General features: G+C 52.4%; 8 protein-coding genes across 8 annotated transcripts; 4 read left to right on the top strand and 4 right to left on the bottom strand.

Moving 5' to 3' along the window:
- Positions 1-67: 67 nt before the first annotated feature.
- CPAR01_06613 (uncharacterized protein) lies at positions 68-1736 on the top strand (the record flags this gene model as incomplete). Its single annotated transcript, XM_060490885.1, has 3 exons — positions 68-959; positions 1224-1332; positions 1391-1736. 3 exons carry the CDS (start codon positions 68-70, stop codon positions 1734-1736), a joined length of 1347 nt encoding a protein of 448 aa, XP_060349759.1.
- An 86-nt stretch (positions 1737-1822) lies between these two features.
- On the bottom strand, positions 1823-3628 carry CPAR01_06612 (HET domain-containing protein; the record flags this gene model as incomplete). Its single annotated transcript, XM_060490884.1, has 1 exon — positions 1823-3628. The coding sequence occupies one exon, from the start codon at positions 3626-3628 to the stop codon at positions 1823-1825; it is 1806 nt and encodes a 601-aa protein (XP_060349758.1).
- A 479-nt stretch (positions 3629-4107) lies between these two features.
- On the bottom strand, positions 4108-5885 carry CPAR01_06611 (major facilitator superfamily transporter; the record flags this gene model as incomplete). The annotated part of the gene is made up of 5 exons (XM_060490883.1): positions 4108-4656; positions 4722-5146; positions 5203-5276; positions 5333-5492; positions 5717-5885. The coding sequence occupies 5 exons, from the start codon at positions 5883-5885 to the stop codon at positions 4108-4110; spliced, it is 1377 nt and encodes a 458-aa protein (XP_060349757.1).
- A 770-nt stretch (positions 5886-6655) lies between these two features.
- CPAR01_06610 (uncharacterized protein) lies at positions 6656-7784 on the bottom strand (the record flags this gene model as incomplete). The annotated part of the gene is made up of 4 exons (XM_060490882.1): positions 6656-7112; positions 7198-7370; positions 7424-7558; positions 7629-7784. 4 exons carry the CDS (start codon positions 7782-7784, stop codon positions 6656-6658), a joined length of 921 nt encoding a protein of 306 aa, XP_060349756.1.
- Positions 7785-8069: 285 nt separating this feature from the next.
- CPAR01_06609 (fungal specific transcription factor domain-containing protein) lies at positions 8070-10869 on the top strand (the record flags this gene model as incomplete). The annotated part of the gene is made up of 5 exons (XM_060490881.1): positions 8070-8411; positions 8464-8974; positions 9031-9561; positions 9617-10007; positions 10062-10869. Coding segments are annotated over 5 exons (2583 nt in total), but the record flags the coding sequence as incomplete, so codon positions are not given.
- Positions 10870-11341: 472 nt separating this feature from the next.
- On the top strand, positions 11342-12592 carry CPAR01_06608 (uncharacterized protein; the record flags this gene model as incomplete). The annotated part of the gene is made up of 1 exon (XM_060490880.1): positions 11342-12592. The coding sequence occupies one exon, from the start codon at positions 11342-11344 to the stop codon at positions 12590-12592; it is 1251 nt and encodes a 416-aa protein (XP_060349754.1).
- A 1071-nt stretch (positions 12593-13663) lies between these two features.
- Positions 13664-14613, bottom strand: CPAR01_06607 (translin; the record flags this gene model as incomplete). Its single annotated transcript, XM_060490879.1, has 4 exons — positions 13664-13989; positions 14048-14193; positions 14245-14341; positions 14415-14613. The coding sequence occupies 4 exons, from the start codon at positions 14611-14613 to the stop codon at positions 13664-13666; spliced, it is 768 nt and encodes a 255-aa protein (XP_060349753.1).
- A 2611-nt stretch (positions 14614-17224) lies between these two features.
- Positions 17225-19115, top strand: CPAR01_06606 (ergosterol biosynthesis ERG4/ERG24 family protein; the record flags this gene model as incomplete). Its single annotated transcript, XM_060490878.1, has 3 exons — positions 17225-17253; positions 17307-19047; positions 19104-19115. 3 exons carry the CDS (start codon positions 17225-17227, stop codon positions 19113-19115), a joined length of 1782 nt encoding a protein of 593 aa, XP_060349752.1.
- Between the last annotated feature and the right edge of the window lie 699 nt (positions 19116-19814).

Here is a 19814-nt window from a genome sequence, read left to right as displayed (position 1 = left end):
CGCAAACTTAACCTCGTCATTTTGCTTAATGGTTGATTCAATTCATATCTCTGGCGTTTTACTCGAGATGACATTGGCTGCCAGCAGGAAAAAGTCTTGCGTTCTGTGCCGGACCAGTAAGGCGAGGTGTTCGCTCGGGACACCATGCCGGCGCTGTGAGGAAAGGGATTTGAGGTGTAGATACGACCACGTCCCCAAGCAATCAGCTGGATACCGATCACTGCGTCCGGCCGAAACAATCGCTGACCGCGGTGTTCACGGAGCACTTGATCAGCTTCCCAATGGCAAGGAGTCACTGATCCGCATCGAGAGAGACGGCCTGCTTCCGGGGGACCACCCGCGGCCCGAACGTGAACCGTCGATGGACTGGTCGAACCTCTTGTCAACGGAAATTGCGACGATCCCTTTAGACTCTGACCCTATTTTACAGAGACAACTCCTAAGTCCAAATCCCTTCTCCTTGAGCTTCGACTCGCCTCAACTTCGCCAGGCGGTGCTTGGCGGTGCCGGAGTTCCGTGGCAGCGAAGTAACTCGAGCCTATTCGGACCAGAGGACCTTGGTGATTTAGGCGTCATGGATGACACGGAATATCAAGATCACGAAAATCCTTCAAGTGAAATCCAGTTACACAGGACTTTCAGGGATTGTCCGGCAAGGAAACTCCGGCCATTCTATCAAGACAAACCCCTCGTCCCGCGAATTACTAAAACGGTGGCAACATGCTTCACAGCCAGAGTCCTCCTCGGCCAGATCTTATCTTATCCCAGGATGATGATCAAAGGTGGCCGGATGCCGCCTTTCATATTCACACCCTGCGCCATTGACGGATCTGAGTCAATAGCTGGATGTTGTGGCAAGGAGCTTCACCAGTGTCTTCCAGAGCCGCTAGCCATCTGCTGCAACCTCGTGCAAAGCTTTTATCAGAGGACTCCGGGAAGCGCGGCTTTTGTTTGGAGGAGTATATACAGTGAAGTAGGCAGGATCAGGCAAGAGGTGAGAGGTCAGCGCTTTGCCACGAGTTGTCATCTCACTAGTTAACATGAGGTTGAACAGCATTCTTCTTATAACAGCGAACAGATGTTACACGCTCTCCAGGCCGTGGTGATATATCTGCTGCTTCAGGCAAATGACCTCCAATCAATACAAGAAAGCAACATCAAAGCGCTACTAGTGGTACCCAATGTAAGAAGCCAGGAGATAGCCAAGTGCTATTGCTAACCAGAGCAGCTGCTAGCCAGGTCGCTGCACCTGACCCTGAATTACGAACTCGACCTGATCAGCAAGCTAAGTCTAGATCGTCGAGGCTGGATTCTTCGTGAGAGTACCAGGAGGTGGGTTTCGAGAGACTGAGTCAATCTGATAAGTTTCGCTAATAGCAAGGGACCGCAGGACAATCTGCCTTCTATTTGGCATTGAGCTTTTGATGGACGTGGATCTGAACGCAGAGGAACCGGCGGATTGCGGTGGCTATAGTCTCCTGCCACTGCCCTCCGGCAGAGATTTGTGGGAAGCCGTGTCCAGTGACGAGTGGCGTGCACGATACAGGAGGCTACGAGCCGAGTCGTGCGATGAAAAGGTTCTGAGCATCCAGGATCTTCGAAAGGCTAGACGGGCTTTGGGGGCGGACTCTGAAGATCGAAGCCAGGAGGACCAGCTGGTAGCCCGAGTCGCAAAGTGGTGCGAGGGGATCGATGAATTCGGGATGATGGTCTGGATGGCTGTCATGCTAGAGTGATAGCATGCAGAAGAGCAGGGCATCGTACGAGAGAGTTCGTGCTTCAAAAGAAGCGATGTGTTAATGGTAAATATACCCACTCTGAGTTATCCAGAGTTCTCCCGCTCCGCTTCCGCTATGTCGCATGGTTTCGGTGGCTGTACTACGGCGCCATCCCCTCCGATTTGAGGAGCACGTTCGAGGCGATGACCGGGGCCCTTGCCATCGCTGATCGATATGGTCTTCGATTTCCTGATAGGCAGTGGATGAAGAAGGTCCTGGAAAGAAGTGACCTTCAAATACAGTTTGTCGTTGCTCTCCTCGGTCTCGGAGTATCGCGTTACGAAGAGTGAGAAGCTGAGATTCCCGTGCGAAAGGTCCACTGCCTGACGGCCATCAATGATGAATTGCTCCATCAAACTAAAGGCTTCAGTGGGTTGCCCTCGGGCACCACTGCTCTCGTGATCTCTTATCTGCGACATAATGCCGGCACGGCCGGTTGCTTCTTGTAAAGGGATCAAGGCGTAACGTAAAGGCTGTAGAGCAGAAGAATGTCGCTGGCAAATAAGACACACCTCACCGACCTTGACAGTTTTAAAATTGACGCTGTATGAAGTGATGCAAGTAAATAGCTTTGATCCGGGCAGGGCATAATGCTGTCTCTGTGACTGCCACAAGTTCTTGGGCCAGGTCTCCATCATCTCCAACGAGAAGTTGGCCGGAAGTAGGGACCTGTCGATGCTCAGAGTCTCCGCCATCTTGGCCTGCAGATTGATCGACATACGCTCATCCACGTCCTTGGCGATGTATATCGTTTCCTGCTCGTGCCGTGTCGTACGTGAAGGGATGATCGTAGTAGGAAGTTCTCTAACGTAGATGTTGTCCCGGTGGTATCGTAGCGGTATGAAGACGACATAGTCGTCTGGGAAAAGCGTACATCTTAGACACGTTCTGTTCTCGCCATGAACAAAGAAACTCGCCAAAGTTGCATCCATTCGGATCCCCTTGTTGGTCGATGAGAATTCCTTCTCTTGCTCGCACATGGCCCAGCTGATGGACTTTCGCGAGGTAGATTCTGTATCGTACCATGACGCAAATTCCGATGGATGGCGGGCTAGCAACCCGCGGTACTGCTGCGAGGCTTCCTGGGGCGCGGTCCAACAGAAGAGAGACATGTCAGTGCTGTTCTTAAGAATTTCTTCCTGAAGTCGCATGAAAGCTCGCGACCCCTCTCCATAGAGCAAGGGCATGTTCACGCGAAAGAGACCGAGCAGGCAGTAGGCTATGTCTTCGACCCGGGTTGTCCGCCTCTTTGACGCCCAAGACATTCTCTCCGCAATGCAAACTTCGGTGATTGCCGCGCTGTTTTTGAGTACTCGGGCAGTCTTGCCATGTATCCCCGTCATCGCTGACAATTGTCGCAGGACGGCGCTGTCGGTCTTGAAGCCGCGCGAGTTCCATTCGCAGTCGAAGAACTCGAGCGTCTTGGGCGCAATGAGCTCTTGAAGGGTCCACCCGCGTTCGAACCAGCGACACGCGCGCTTGTATATGCCAGACTCGAACATCCATAGCGTGGGAGACTCAACGGGTAGGTCCGCGAGATGAGCAAAGCAGATGGCTGAAAGCTCGTACCACTCGAACATTGAGTTGATCGCCTCCGAGAGTTCGGCACTTGAGGATTTGTCGATACAGCAGGTGTCCACCCATGCCCACTCCAGACCATTCTGCCTGGCGAGCTCGCATGTCTTCCGGATTTTGGTGTAGCCGGCTTTTTCTTTGGCAGTATTTAGACCTGCAAGCTCCTGGAAGGTCACTTCTCCGGATCCCCAGGTATGAGATAGTATGGCGTACGGTGGGAGGTCTGGAGGCATGAAAGCATGAAGCTTCAGACTCGTGGTGTCGATGAGCCACATGGCTTACGGCTGTGGTATTTCATGGCCTGATGGGTGGATGATCAGAGCGAAAACAAGAGGTGGAGGTGCTTTAGGCGACTGTACGCAAACACGATGCAGCTAATACGACGGTAATCTCAGTTGGGATGACATCCTGCCTAGTTCTGCCGAACCCCTGCATGGTCAACGATCGCTGCACTTGGCGGTCTCCAACACTGCATTCCCGCTGACCTGTGATTTTACCAAGTCCTCAGAACTGCCACCTATTGTGACATAGGTTGGTCAAGGCATCGCGGTAGACTCGTGCACCAAGTACAGCGTGAGCTTCAGAGGCACTATCGTTCAGCAGACGCATTTGAGTATAAACCAGTAGATGGGTGCAGTGCCCAATTCTATCTAGAAATTGATACTGGAGTAGTGTATATCCGAAACCCCTCTGAGCACACATGTAGCGAGACGACAGCAATCTATATCGACTCGCTCGTAATCTCATGGCCTTGTCAGTACGCAAATCTCCAACCCCTTTCGACCCCCGAGTTCTCGGAGTAACCCTCAGCTTCATCCAGTTTCTTATTCAGACGGATCGCACGCCACTTCGCCAAGCCAGCTGACGTTACAACCAGAGCACAACCCACCAGTACAAGACCGCCGCCTAGTCTGTAGAAGGGTTCCTGCGAACGCGGCCAGAAGTATGGACTGAACCAGTGACTGACCTGGCTGATACAGTTGGCGATTGCGATGAGTGCGGCCTTCTTGCTCCGAGGGGCTGGAACGACAGTTGTTTCCCACGACAGCTGCAGGTTGAGACCGTTGTATGTGCCGGAAATAAGGAGGAAAAGTCCAAAGTAGCGAGCTCCAATGTTCATGGTTGAGATCAGGACTGCACAGCCAGCCGCACTCCCAATGATAGGTAGGACGATGTGCCAGAAAGACTCTTGATTCCGACCTGACGACCAGGCAACAGCATATGCAAACACAAATGCGAACGCATACGGGGGAGCTTGAATGAAGTACGTTGTGAGTTCGCCAAAGTCAAAGGTGTTAACGATCTAGACATGGTCAGTCATGAGAACCCTGGAATGAACTCTGACAGCTGGGGAGTCAGAGAGCTTACCGAAGGGAAGAAGTCTTTAAAACTTTGGGCAGTGACCAGGGAGAAATGCAACAGGCAGAAGATCCAGGTGAAAGGGTCTTTGACAGCATCTCTGAGACCATCCCAAGTGCCTCCGGCAGCTTCCTCTTTGCCTCCATTGGAGCACAGGATACGGTACTGCGCCATCTCTCTCTCCTCAGGAGTCAGAAACCGCGTGTTGTGGGGCCAGTCTGGGAGGAGAACGTAGGCAGAGAAAGCCACCAGGAACGTCACGATGCCTTCAATGAGAAAGAACCACTGCCAGGAATACAGACCCGAGACACCACCCATTGTAGTGAGAATTCCTGCCGCAAGGAAGCCTGAGATGATGTTGGATATGGTGTTTCCCGCGTGCCAGATGGCCATTCTGAGAGGACTCTCCTCCTTGGTGTACCAGGAGGAAGTCACTACCCCGTGTCAGCACTGATCAAAAGCTGACCATCGGGGTAGATATTGCACTTACTCAGTGTGATTCCCGGAAAGAACGGCGCTTCAGCCAGACCGGTGAAGAAGCGCAGAGCGGCGAAGCCGGCACCACTAGATGAGAGTCAGTAAACTCCATAGAACTTGTGCTCTCTGCGTTTCTCACTGACCTTTTGAGGGCGGGAGTGCAGATAGTTGCCGCTCCCCAGGCCACCATCGTCGAGGGTAGAAACCATCTTGGATTTGCCTTAGCCAACCACAAGTTGCCAGGTAATTGTCCAACAAGATAACCGATGTAAAAAGTTGAGATGCCCAAGTTCCACATGGTGTCTGACATATGTAGGTTATCCTGCATCCCACTGAGTCTTGCGTTGGAAACATTGATGCGGTCGAGATAACTGGAAAGTTGATTTCGTGTTAGCAATGAACACCTCGTCATCTGGGGTTGACTTGCCTCATGAGAAACATGAGCGTTATACAAGGCATCATCCTCATATCAATCTTTCGTACAACGCTCTTATTGAGTCTTGTCATATCGATTTCGCTTAACTCACGAAGATGTTCGAAACGGCTCTGGATATCTCTGGGAGTTATGTCGTATTGCTGGCTAAGCTTCCCCACGGAGGGATCAGAAGACTTGGTGGGGTCTTCAAGCTCTTCAAATTTTGTGGCATCTTTGCCAGCACATTCTACCACCGCTCGACCTTCATCGTTGGAGATCATGGTAGTTCTCTTGAGTAGTGAGTCAAATCCAAGTCTGTGGAAGCTTGAAATTGCTTATAAGCGTGGTTGATATCTTTGAGTCTTGACTTCCTACTCCCACTCAGCTCTCCAGCCTGTGACATTGTTTTATACTTATACGACTTAGACTGGCGAGCTCATCTATCCATGAGCTTGTCCGGGAAGCTTGGCAATCCGGGGACTCCAGACTACCCCGCGTCGACATCGTTCATGGATCCGTACTAGGGTGAGACGGGAACGGGAGTAAGCAGCCTGCTCCCGCGGGAGGTCGGGCAGTCGAGTGGGCGCAGCAGGCTACTTTCACGGAACAGATGCTAGCGATGTGAAGTGTTTCCTGAGATGCCGAAAATTCCTCAGGCCACGTCCAGTTCACCACTCTTCCCGTCTTCTCTGTCGCCACTTCATCATCTCTGCTCTTATGCAGCTGCGTCAGACTCGCCTATCCGGAACCAATGCCCCGCTTGCCTTTAGTAGCCCTGAACTAGTCTAATGGTTTGAATCTGGGGAAAACGGAAATTTTCAACACAAACACAAGCCTGTGTCAGACCTAGCCAGGATTTTGTGAGGCAAACATTGACATGATTCGGATGTGCTGAGGCAAGTTGAGTTTGGTCAAGAAGCACAGCTTTCGAAGACTTCTTGCATTTCAGTGGGGCTGCTACTCGTCCAAGGACTGCGTGCTTTTGATAATAACACGGAGAGAACTGGTGCGAAATCCTACAGAATTCCTTGATTTGCCACGCCGAGATTTCTCAACGGCTTAACAGGCCAGATACTTTCTCGTATACAGTGAAGACAATTCCTCCACTCAGAATCAGACGACCAAGTCTCATGGTGCTTCCACTCCACAGGCCCCTTAAGCCTCTTTCCGAAAGCACCATACGGAGCGCTTCCAGTGTTCCAGCCCCTCGAGCTGACTGCGCTCTAGTCTTGATAGTGTCGAAAGGTTGTGTAGCATAGACAGTGACAATGCCAGCAACCGACCCTGATCCAAAAGTGATCAGTGAGTTGTTCGGTAAGCCATGTTGCTTAGACTGTTCCCTGATCACATTGTATGATCCCATGCGTACCGCTGAGGTGGCGGATTGCTTCAAAGTAGTAGAAACGAGACCTCGATAGACCTCTGCGAATCCATGCTCTCTCACCATCGTGACCAGAGCGTTCGTTCCACCGGCGTACTTTCGTGCACCAGACTTTGCATCGTCAATGCTGTTATTTTGATTAGTCGAGCACTCGAAATCAATGTTCTTGAATCAAGGTGTATCTGATTTTGGGAGTTGCTGATCATACTTACAGTGCTGTTTTCACTCTCTCAGTTGGTGTTACCGCTACAACACTTTCTACAAATCCGGCAATCATACCAGCTAGAATACCCCTTGCCGGAGTCAGGCGACCCTCATCGTCCATCAAGGAGTTCCTGATAGAGTCAAATGACAGGAAGCGTACTCCGGCTTTGAACGTCGTTCCCTAAGGATGGAGGGTGAGCATACTGCGCAGCGAAGCAAACATAGAAGTCTCACAATGATCAGTGTTGAGCAGCCTGTGTAGATGGCTCTCGGCCCATCCTGTCGAGCAACTTGGAGCAGTACTGCGAATGGGTTTTTGGCACCTGTCGAGTGGAGCTGCGCTCTCGTCTTTGCGAACTCGAAGGGATACTTTGGGGCGGGGTTGAAGTAAGCGTGAGTAATGATAAGGACTGCACCAAAGCAGCCTGAAAACACTTACTGTAGTTGCAGCTTCAACAGCTCCAGCAATGCCGCCCGAGATTAGAGATACTCCTGGCGACGTTGTGGGCTTAACAGCTAACTTAGACTTCTTATGCGGCGGGGTCGTGGTAAGGGTGACACCGCCAGGTGAAGCAGTCGAAGTGATAGATGCCATGGTTTGTTTGAAACTTCAATACCTCTAGTAACGATCGAATAAATTTCTTCGAAGTTTATTGAGGAGAAGTCACCGAACCACGCAGAAAAGAAAAGACATGAAAATATCAAGTGGGTGAAAGCGTTGGGATGATGACTGGTCGCATGAGGTGTTGTTCACGGCTTCGATGACGAAAGGCGAGTATCTCTATCAATTGGAAGATAACACCAGATGACTCTGGTTACTCAAACAAAACGCACTCACAGATTGTGATCCTCCCGACCCCTTGTTCATTCTTGACAAGGGCGACTCTGGAGATCCCGCGGGAAGAAGACGGACTTGCAGACGGCTGCCGATGCTCCAGCCCGGCCAATTAGAATCCTTCCCGAGCCCGCGGCCCGTCCAGACTTGGTAACTCCAAGGTCACCTTCTTCCCGCGGCAAGCTTCCCGTGCTCGCTTTCTTCCAAAACCACAGCACCCCGGAGCAAACATTCTCGAGTCCACCAGCAAGCCATCCACGGATACTGCTTTACTCCTCAATTCCCGCTCATCTCACTATGGGTCCGAAATCAGGTAATGCCACCACGGCTTCCGGACGTCCCCGAAGGCGGGCCGTCGAAGCATGCTCGTTCTGCCGACGGCGCAAAGTTCGTCACTCTCAACTTCACAGCGCCGTAGAGATGTCTAATCGCCTTCCAGATCAAGTGCAATAACGAACAGCCTACGTGTGCTAATTGCAAGACGTATGGCAAAGACTGTGTCTATGAGCCTCTGGCTAGCCCTGACGCAAGTACACTGCACTCAACACCAACACGACGTCATGCCGAGCGCCAAAGAGATGCTTTGAGGGGCACGAGACGGGAAACCCACACCCCGACAAGTGTCCGGGATGGTAGTGTACGCAATGACACTCCCGCGGATCGCAACGACGCCGCGCGCTCACCAAACCCCGATGACCACGATCCTTCTACCCCTTCACCCCGGCTTACCAGGACAGAACGCCCGGAGAACTCAGCGGAACGGGCATCTTCCCATCGCGGGGATGTATCTCGTATCGTGGTATCCGCAAATGGAGTTTCGAGCTACCATGGCCGCACCAGTGCATTATTCGAGGAGAATCCCCAGGAGCGATTCTCGGTAGCTGATCTGCGCCCCCGGATGCCAGATGACTGGATCGAGAAAGGCCTGGTTGCAGAGACAGCCAAACAACGTGGGTTGCATTCTCCAGAGCCTCGTACAACAAGTCTGGCCTCTAACAGTACGTAGGTCAACTTGAAGAGTTCAATCATCGAGCGGGAACGCTCGATTTTGACGGCGTGGACCCAGAGCTTGGCATGCATCTCTTGTCCCTGCACTGGAATCGCCAGCATCACTCATTCTTGCTCACCTATCGACCCGCATTCATGCGAGATATGGCCTGTCATGGGCCATACTTCTCCAAGATACTCTTGAACGCCATCTACTTTGGGGCTTCCAAGTTCAGCCCCCGAAGAGAGGTACGGAGGGACCCCAATGATGTTCGTACTGCCGGCTGGGCTTTTCGCGAGCGTGTGCGCAAATTACTCGGTGATGCGCTTGATAGTAGTGATATTACAACGATTCAAGCTTTGCTGGTGATGACGAACTCGCTGTTTGCGCTAGGGGATGAGAGAAGCGCGGCTTGGTTGTATGCTGGTTTGGCATTCCGAATGATCATAGACCTGGGCATGCATGTAGATGCTCCAGGCCTTGGTGTAACACGCAAATTTTCCGATGAGGATCTAGAGATACGACGACGGGTCTTCTGGGGGGCATTCGGTAAGGAGCACTTGGATTATCTCAGTAAGCTTAGGCATACTGACGCCATTTTGAGTTGTCGACAAGATCCAGAGTTTGTATCAAGGGCGTCCAGCATCCCTGAAAGAGTCTGACACCCTGGTACCGATCAAGTTCCTCGACACATTTGAAGAGTTTGAGAACTGGAAGCCGTTTGCCTACTCTACCGACGCCACTAACTATCCTGGTTCGCCCGCCTATAGTGTGTCGACATTCACGTATCTGTGTCGTCTCTCAGTCGTCATGAGCGATATACTGAGTTGCATCTACACGGAGAGGGCATTCGACAAGAGTGCTGCGGAGCTTTCCACAATGTTACAGACCTTGAGCTCGAAGTTGGCAACTTGGAAGGATGCACTCCCAGCACATCTTATCTTTGATCCAAAAAGCAATGACGCTGTGCCGCCACCGCATGTCCTTAGTTTGCAGTGAGTCTATGGAATACTTTTTTGAGAAATAATGATCGACTGACTTCTACTCAGCGCCATGTACCATGTTCTTACCATCCTTCTCAATCGCCCGTTCGTAGCTGATGGCCATCTTTACAACACGTCTCGCTCCATCTCTGTCAACTCGTTCATCACTTGTGCGTCTGCGGCCGACAGTATAGTGAGCGTTCTTCGGGTCTACGATAGGGTATTCTCCGTTCGTCATGCGCCATATTTGATCTCGTATGCCACGTACGTTGCGGCAACGATTCACGTACGAATAGCTGCCAAAAGAAGCACGGAATCGGAGGCTCGAGAACGTCTGGAAACTTGCATGTCAGTGTTCCGTGAGAATCAAGAAACAAACTGGGCTGTCAGGAGGGCCAAAACAATAGTCGAAGGCTTGATGGCGAGACTTGGTGTTAGTCTCGGTGAGCAACAAAGCACACAGCCGAGGAACCGCATACAAGCCAGCAAAAGAGCGCGTTTAGCCATGGCCACCACTCAGGACAATGCCGAAGGCTCAAATAGCCTGCCTCAAGTATTTCAGAGCCATGCGCCTCAGACAGCACCCGGGAACGAGACACCTCCATTAGGGTGGTCGGATATCGATGGGATCATTCAGAGTTTTGCAAGAGGTCAAGATCCTAACGCAGCTTCAACGGATCCGGCACAAGCAGATGTTCATTTTCAACAAGTCCCACAGCCCGCGTGTAACCAAGCTTCCAGCTTTGGTCCCTCGGGTTTTGGTGGCAACCCAGCCTGGTTCCAGGGGGTGCCAGAAGGAGATGGCGGTCCGGCCTCCTTTGATGACTTACTCTTTGGCTTCAACGGATCCGCTTTGGATAGCATGTTCTCTTGATCTACTCGGGAGGATGCTCTCACCTTTACCGGGTGCGATATCTGTTGCAATCATGAACCGACTCTTTATCCGGGCGCAAAGTGTTGACGCTCCACTGTTTTGATTGTACAGGCGGGAGTGGTGCTTCTCGATCCCGCGGGAGACCTTCACTCCCGCGGCTATGCGCCACTGACACGACCTCACCCCGACGCGATGACGGCAAAGACAGCAGAGACTTTATTAATGTTCAGTGCTCGCGTGTAATAGCGAGGTTATCTCGATGGCAAACACCGTTTTACCCAGACCTTCTTAAGCTCACAAACCCTTTCCATCCAAGAGAGGTGGTATAAGACTGGTTGTTATAGTCTCACCAATGCCCTTCAATGTTATAGTCAACAACACACTTGTTGGATCTCGGAGGTTCCTTCATCAGCTCTCGTATCCTACCTTACCGCCATCCTTCCCAGTTCATATCCCCTTCACTATCCCAATCATGGCGAAAACACCAGCAACCACGAAACGCCGGGTAAGGCACTCCCTTCCCGCGGTCCTGATGCGAGCAGGTACATCAAAAGGCCTCTTCATCCACCGGTCTCATCTGCCGCCATCTGAAGCAGAATGGGCTACTCCACTCCTCGCAGCCATGGGATCCAAATACAACGATGCCCGCCAAATCGACGGTGTTGGAGGGGGAAGCAGCGTGACCTCCAAAGTTGCCGTGGTGTCACCGTCCACCAGGCCAGGCGTGGACGTCGAGTACACCTTTGTCCAAGTGGCCGTCGGAAGCGAGACTGTTGATCTCAGCGGGAACTGCGGCAACATCTGCTCAGGGGTTGGTCCTTTTGCCGTGCAAGAGAGATTGGTTAGTATGATGCCTGGTTCTCGGGTAGTCGACGTGCGGATATTCAATACCAACACATCGAAACTCATTGTGGAAACGGTCTACGTTGACCAAGACGGAAACGCGGAGGAGGATGGGGATTGCCTCATCCCAGGCGTCAAGGGACCCGGCAGCGAGATCAAGGTTGCTTTCGTCGAGCCGGTGGGCAGCATGACGGGCAAGCTCTTCCCCAGCGGAAATCGATTTGAAAGGATCCTCGTAGAGGAAGTGGCTTCTGTTGGTGACTTTGTGGTGGACGTGACTCTCATCGACTCTGCGAATCCTTTCGTTCTTGTTGATGCTCAGAGTCTACCCGCGGAAGTCAAAACACAGTCCCCAGACTTTCCCCTATCCATCGAAGTCGCCGAGGCCATCCGGAGGCAAGGAGCTGTACGGATGGGACTTGCCAGCACAGTCGAGGCCGCCGGTCTGGTTAGAGGGACTCCGAAGCTGGCGTATCTTTCGCCGCCAGTTGGTAGTCACAGAGATTCGGCAGATATTCGAGTACAGGCTTACAGCATGGGAAAGCCTCATCCGAGTTTGCAACTGACGGGTGGTGTTACTCTGGCATATGCCGCCATCAAGGAGGGGACCGTTGCGCACCGTGTTTCGAATCGGGATTCGGGTCTGGAGGGCATGCCAACACCCAGGAGAACGCCGAGTCCGTCGACTACGGATGCCTCAGAAGGCCCTATCATTGATGGCCAAAAGATTCAACGCACCGTTCGCATACAGCATGGCAGTGGAATCATGGAGGTAGAAGTGTGGGCTCGTGACGAAGAAGAAGGCCTTGCGGTAGATCGATGCGTAGTAACGAGGACTGCACGAAGGCTGATGGAGGGGAATGTGTTTTACTATTCCTGAGATTGTCTGTCGTTTGACGTTTGCGCATAGCCTGCGGTAGATTTGATAATAAGATTCCAGCTCCTCTGCTTGATTCTATGGTGTCGCTGCTGCAGCAAGCCGTCGTTCACATCCTGCGTTTCTCAGCTGTGCATGACGTTGCGACCCTCGACGCCACACACCGCCCACAACCCGCGTATCGCGTCCTGTTCGCAATCGTTCTGGCTAAAACGAAAGACCTCTGTCCTGACAACTGTATTCATCTTACAACTGATGCAGAAAGCAAAAAAAACTCCTCGACGGGGAATTGAACCCCGGTCCCCTGCGAATCGTGGGATTTCCCCAATGACAAGCAGATATCCTCACCACTAGACTATCGGGGATTGGTGGGTGTTGACATCCAGTGATAGTTGGTTGAGGGGAGCGGGACTCAGCGGGTATATGTAGCTTTGAGGTGTGGGGCCCGTAAGTGCCTTGTGACCCACCCTGCCCTGCCAGCACCTTCCGAGCGCACGACGCGGGAAGGCACGAGTGGAGGATATGGCAGGAGTAATCTGGCGGCACGAGATTCTGCAGAGGTGCCTACCTGCCTTATTGTTGAAGGCAAGGTATGGGGGCATTTTTGGGAAAGAGCAAAGTCAGCTGTTTCTGCTGAAATCTTTCAATTCCCGTGAGCGCTAGATGAACCAGATCAACTTGATGGCGAGTGGTGTAAGTAGCACAAAGACGTGTATTCTGCAAGAAATGACTTCCTTCTCAAAATTCTAGCAAGAAGCATCGTATTTTCAGCAGAATTGTTGTTTCGGAATAGCTGCAGCACCCTTTGTCAAACCTGACCAGAGATAGGAGACCCGAGAACCCAGAGCTTCGCGGAATAGTAACATGTCAAATAGAAAATAAAACATCGTGCCTTGGGAATAATTCATTGAGTACAATTATTCATTTTCAAACCTGGTTCTTGAATCCTTCAAACATCGCATTTAATGCGATTTCCTCTTCCTAATCCTAGGTCCAAGATGGCCATGGTCTATCTCGGTTCAGAGGTGCGAGTGTAAATCTCGCCAACTTTTGCTTCCGATACATAAGGTGTGCCTATGCCTTCGGCTCAGCGGCAGCCTCCTTCTTTTGCGGAATCAGGTTGCGGAGCGAAAGGTCATACACGACATCCTCGACACGCTTGACATCATACTTGACCGCGTCGACACGCTTGCGGAGGATGTCGTTCTTGAGGTTGAGCAGCTGGAACCCGGCAAACAGGTCCTTGACGAAACTGCTGATCTCGACGGGCATGGAAAAGTCGGCGAGTGTGACGGCGTTGGTGGCGAGACGGGAGAGCTCCGAGGTCAGGTCGGTGAGGGCGAGGAGGTACTCCTCGATGGTGAGGTGGAACGCATCGCGGTCCTTGAGGTTAACAGGGACTGTCAAAGAGTTAGCGCAAGGCGGCCGTGGTTGCCTGCGGGGCAGTTTGGGTGGTACCTTTGAAGATTTCACCGACTTCCTCGAGAGTCAGGAGACGAGCGATGGGGCCGGGCTTGCCATCTGCTGTGAGGCCGCCTAACCATCCGGTAAGAAGGACGGTGAAGATGGCGTTCTGCACTTGGCGGTTCCACTTCTGGTTGTATCTGGCGAGGAGTCAGACGATGGTGCCTGGGCGGCACGAGATGGATGCCTACTTGTAGTATGGATGCTTGGAAGCGATTTCTTGGAGCTCTCCAATGACCTCAATCTCCTTCTGGATGCCCGCCTGAACGTCAGCCAAAAAGGGGCCGTCTGCGTCAACAGTCAGTCGTGGGTAACTACAGGCGAGGCGACCGACTGCAGTCATGCCTAGTAGAGTACTCACACTGTTGACGAGGGGTGGCGTGAATGCGTGAGAGCAGACCCTGGACGTAGGAGATGGCCCGGTCGAGCTTCTGGACAGTCTGACTCATTTGATCACGGACTTCCTGGTCTTCTTCGATCTTGTTCTTGAGGTGCTCAAAGATCTGGGGGTCGAGCAGGCGGGAGGCCGGCACCTCAACCATGTTGGTGTCGCTGTCCATGGTGAGTGGTGAGGTGTGTGTCTGAGCGGCTGTGTTGTTAAAGTTCTGGGAGATGTATGAGCGATGATGCAAAAATACGGTCGATTTGAAGTCAACAGGTTTGATCGGCAAAATACGTGCGATTGTTCAGCCCTGCCTCTGAAGCAACAACAATCTTGGTGGTGAGATTTGAATTTGGTAGATGAAAAGAGCCCCGCGATTTGTGACGTCGTTACGCTGGAGGAGGCGACCAGAAGAAAAGTCAGAGTTTTACTTACGGCAGCGACTGGCTTTTACTGACAAGGAGATAATTTGTCACAACTACCAGCAGTTTAACGATATACTGGCAGTCCGGGCGGCTTCACGATGTCGTTGATGGTCGAAATCTCGAGGAAAACCATGCAAATGGAAGGCGGTCAGGCCTGACAATTGGAGCAGCACTCGCCCGATATGGAGAGCTTCGCTCGACATTCTGCCAGTCTTACTGCAGGTAGTATCTGACTACAACATTCATAAAATCAATCACGATAGCAGCTCAATATACCACATACTTGAATACTGAATGAACTAAAGCAAGGAACCTTCTTCACACGCCTGGACAACCCAGACAGAGCAATGAAAGATCAGGATTTGCGTCGCCTGGAGGCAGTGAAATACCAGGGACACGGTGGAGAGGGCATACAGCAAGCCGCAGAGGCCCATCTCCTGGAGATCAAAAATAGGAATAATCAATGTGATGCCAATAGGCATCTTTCAGAGATTAAACTGAAAAGAACAGATACTACACTTGATCTAAGCCAAAAGGCAAAGAAGAGCTAAGGAGAAAAGAAAGAAAACAGGCAAAGGCGCGGTGGGTGGAGGGGATTATATAGGTTTGTGGACTGGTCTGTGCAGAGGGCACAATCAGTAAAGATACGTACCCCGGGAGAACTTGAGGCCAAATTTTTGCTGTGCAGTACGTACATGTACGTATTACTGGGCCGTCCTGCCTAAAGTTGATGCCTCATCACGAGCTCACGATGCACGTCTACCAACCTAAGATCCTGGCGAGAATTGAGGCATTCATTTGAGGCAGCACTTGAGTCTGCTGATGACTGAGGCAGTTGAATCCTGTTTCCTTCTGCAGGACGCATTTGCATACTGTAAGGTAGTGTGCGATGAGCTCCCGCGTTCGAGGTATACAGGTGATATTCAGGACTTGAATAGCGTACTGGTCAAGTCTGGTTGACTGACCTGGCCATACAGGCTTATTCTTTCTTCTACATTAATGCATACAGCCTTGCCAAAATGTTTGCTCGGTGTGTGTCGTTTATTCGGAGCAGGTCATTGACGACCTCATGGGTGCTAGTTGATGCAGACCTCACTTCGGGATGGCAGCTGTAGGATAGCAATGGCTCGTGGTGCCGGCGATTTCACGTCATAATATGCGTTGGTTCACCTTCACATCATGTTACGATGACCACGTCTGTCTCCATTTCGATGCTGCGGCGAGTATACGAAAAGAAACTCCAGACCAATCTGTCCATCATCTACAAATGTTGCCGTCAGACTATCAAATAGAGGGAGCCAGCAATCCCCGAACCAACTTGAGCTATCCTCATTTCCTAGGAACACCCCCGTTGATTATGAGCTCCGTCGTTGCGTGACGGAAATCCGGGGAGTTTGAATGACCGCCCAGTCCGACCAGGCTTCAATATCGATCCTGGCTGAATCCAAACGAGCAATGCATGTCATGCAGGCATCGTCTAGCAAAAGGGGAGCTCCCGTCTGGTCGGAGATTTGGAGCTTCAGGGCAAACATCGATCGATATGCGCCGTCAGCGCAGGCGGGTGCCGCATGGCTCAAGTGCAGCGGCGAGCTTCGTCTAGCAGCGCGGTAGCGGGGGCCCAAAGTTCGGAATCTTTGATGACCGGATCTTAATTGAAGCAAAACTAAGCTTCTTATTGGCGGGTCGTCTAGACGAGAGGTGCATATGCGGGTCCCCTGCAGCCGAGGAAGCTCCCGAGAAGGTTAGAGACGATACTTGTCATTTGCACGTAGGGGCCACACAAAAATAAGTACCTCCAATTTCAACTCTGTTCGTGACCCTTGACTACCGGCAGAAAGGGGGCAAACACAAATGTCAACAAAATTTTGAGTGGCAGAAGGCAGGCGGCAAGGGCCCAATCGAAATCCGAGGACACACTACCAAGTTTGACGTGAAGCCGTCCGGGTCTGAGTCTCTCATCTTCCCGTCCTGCACGCCACCCCTCGACGCCTCGTCTGGTCGTACTCGGATTCTCCGTCCTAGACCGCCTCCACGTCCCCGATTGTCTATGCCTTGGACCTTGGACGAACATCGTTGCTGCTGAACAATCCCATCCTCGAACCCCGGCACGGACTTTGGCATCTAGCTCAGCTACACGAGAGGTGCATGACCCCACGCTGAAGATTTCTGTCATTCTGTATAAAAAGAGACAGTAAACATGACGGGCAGATACTCGTTGCGCCAGACTCCTAGGTTAGTCGAATTGTGATTTCTCTTTCCCTCTCTGGCTTGGAACCATTTCGCGAAGCAATTGGATCTGTTGCGAATACATCAGACGACACCTTGGCGCACTCCCCATTGCCAACTTTGTCGCAAACCGAAACCATGGCCGCCCGTGTTTCCTCTCCCAATGGGTTAATACTCTAGCGAACGACTCTCTGCTTATCTATGCTAACCCACTGAATAGGAAGAAGGAGCTCTTTGAGGGCATGGTCGAGACCCCTCGGCGTGTTTCTTCTAGACGCAAGTCTCCCGAGGCCGCCACCGGCGCAGAGGTTACCGAGTCGAAGCCGCAACCCCGTGCCCCGAGACGACGCACCACGGGAAAGTTCCGCGAGGAGCTCGACGACGAGGCAGAGACGGCACCGGCGAACGGCAAGGCCGACTTTGACGAATCCCTGACCAACGGCCACACCAATGGCCACGCCAACGGATACACCAATGGACATGTCAAGGAGGAGCCCATCGCCAACGGCCACAGCAATGGTTACGCCCAGGTGAAGGTTGAGACAGCGACCAATGGGCATGCCGCCACGCCCAAGGAGGATGCCCAGCCGACGTATAAGAAGGGCACCATCATCGACGGCTGGGAGGTCGGTACGGACCCCAAGATCGATGCCTCGGGCGAGTTCGAGTTCGGAGGCAGCATTGGCACCATGTCGCTGATGATCGGCTTCCCTCTGCTCATGTGGTACATGTGGATTGGAGCCACCTACTATAATGGCGGCGTCCCTACCCGTGAGCAGGGCCAGAGCTGGGGCGAGTTTGCCCGTCATCTCGTGGACCTTGTCTACACCGGCGCATTCCCCTCTCTGCGCGCCTGGCGCATCTACTGGACCTTCTTCACCTTCGAGGGCATCTGCTACTGTGTGTTGCCCGGTGTCTGGGCCTGGGGCAAGCCTCTGGCTCACGAGAACGGCAAGCAGCTCAAGTACTTCTGCAACGCCTACGTCAGCTTCTACTTCACGATTGCGGTCATGGCCGTCCTTCACTTCACCGGACTGTTCCCTCTCTACACCTTCCTCGACGAGTTTGGCCCCCTGATGTCTGTGGCTATTCTCAGCGGCTTCCTCGTGGCCTTTGTTGCCTACTTCTCCGCTCTCTGGAGAGGTGCCCAGCACCGCATGACCGGCTACCCCATCTACGACTTCTTCCTCGGCGCCGAGCTGAACCCCCGCATGTTTGGCATCTTGGACTTCAAGATGTTCTTCGAGGTTCGCATTCCCTGGTTCATCCTCTTCGGTCTCAGCTGCGGTGCTGCCGCCCGCCAGTACGAAAAGTACGGCTACGTCTCTGGCGAGGTGCTCTTCCTGGTTATGGCCCACTACCTCTACGCCAACGCCTGCGCCAAGGGTGAGCAGCTCATCGTTCCGACCTGGGACATGTACTACGAGAAGTGGGGCTTCATGCTCATCTTCTGGAACCTTGCTGGTGTCCCTCTCTCGTACTGCCACTGCACCATTTTCCTGGCCAACCACCACCCTTCCGAGTACAAGTGGAACCCCATCGCGCTCGGCTTCCTCTTCGTCTCATACCTCTTCGTCTACTGGATCTGGGACACCACCAACAGTCAGAAGAACGGTTTCCGCGCCCAGGAGCGCGGCCAGCTCGTCGCCCGCAAGACCTTCCCCCAGCTCCCGTGGCAGACGGTCAAGAACCCCAAGACTATTACCTCGGACAAGGGCGATGTCATCCTCGCTGATGGCTGGTACGGCTACGCCCGTAAGATCCACTACACGTGCGATGCTTTCTTCGCCATCTGCTGGGGTCTGATCACGGGCTTCAAGAGCCCCTTCCCCTGGTTCTACCCCGTCTTCTTCTGTGGCATGATTGCCCACCGTGCTGCCCGCGATATCCACCGCTGCCGCCAAAAGTACGGTGATGCCTGGACCCAGTACGAGCGCGAGGTTCCCTACCTCTTCATCCCCGTAAGTTCCGATGCTTCTGCTGTGACGAAAGGAATCAATGGCTAACTCCTCTTCAGTACGTCATCTAAGTGACGACTCCACCAAACACTCCCAAAAACTAGGCGTCTTATGCCACGGCCATCGGGCCATTTCTGTCTGTATATGGTTCGCTTCTTCACCTGGAGCCGGTCGCCAAGTGGTTTTAAGACCGGTAGCCATCGGCAAGGGGTAATGGTACACGAATGGTGAAAAAGAAAAGTTGCCGGCATCATGTGCGAGAAGACATGGTTGGCATAAGGACTTGTAATTATATAACAGAAGTGGTGCCTTGTTCTTTGGCATCACCGCGGCTTTCTTTGTCACGTGTGGGCAGCGTTTTGTTAGGCACGCTGTCCTCTGAAATCGAGTAAAATGAGTAAAATGAAACATGTTGAAAGATCACACCTCTGGCAAAGTGACCCAGTTGCTTGTAAGGCTCCTTATGCAAAAAGTACCTTGATACATCCCGGTCACGATAGAAAAGCAAAACTTTGCTAGAGTTTACAGTTTCTGGGTTGTTGCTGTGGACAAGCAGGATTGAGTACTCTACCAAGGTTTTCAGGACCACGAGGTTGCTCACACACCCTTGAAAGGGCTAGAGCCTAGCACTATTCACTTTGGTTGACGTGAGGTACAGACCAAGGCAAGCCCAAGGTCTCAAGCATTCCCGCCCGTAAGTAGCTTCACAGTCCATTACTCAGCCTGAATGGTGCTTCCCCACAAGAGCATGTCACTGTTTGTATCCGTCT

Source organism: Colletotrichum paranaense, assembly GCF_030867605.1.
Source record: "Colletotrichum paranaense strain IMI 384185 chromosome Unknown Scaffold_5.1, whole genome shotgun sequence".
Lineage (NCBI taxonomy): Eukaryota > Fungi > Ascomycota > Sordariomycetes > Glomerellales > Glomerellaceae > Colletotrichum > Colletotrichum paranaense.
This window is presented reverse-complemented; position numbering and strand designations above follow the sequence as displayed.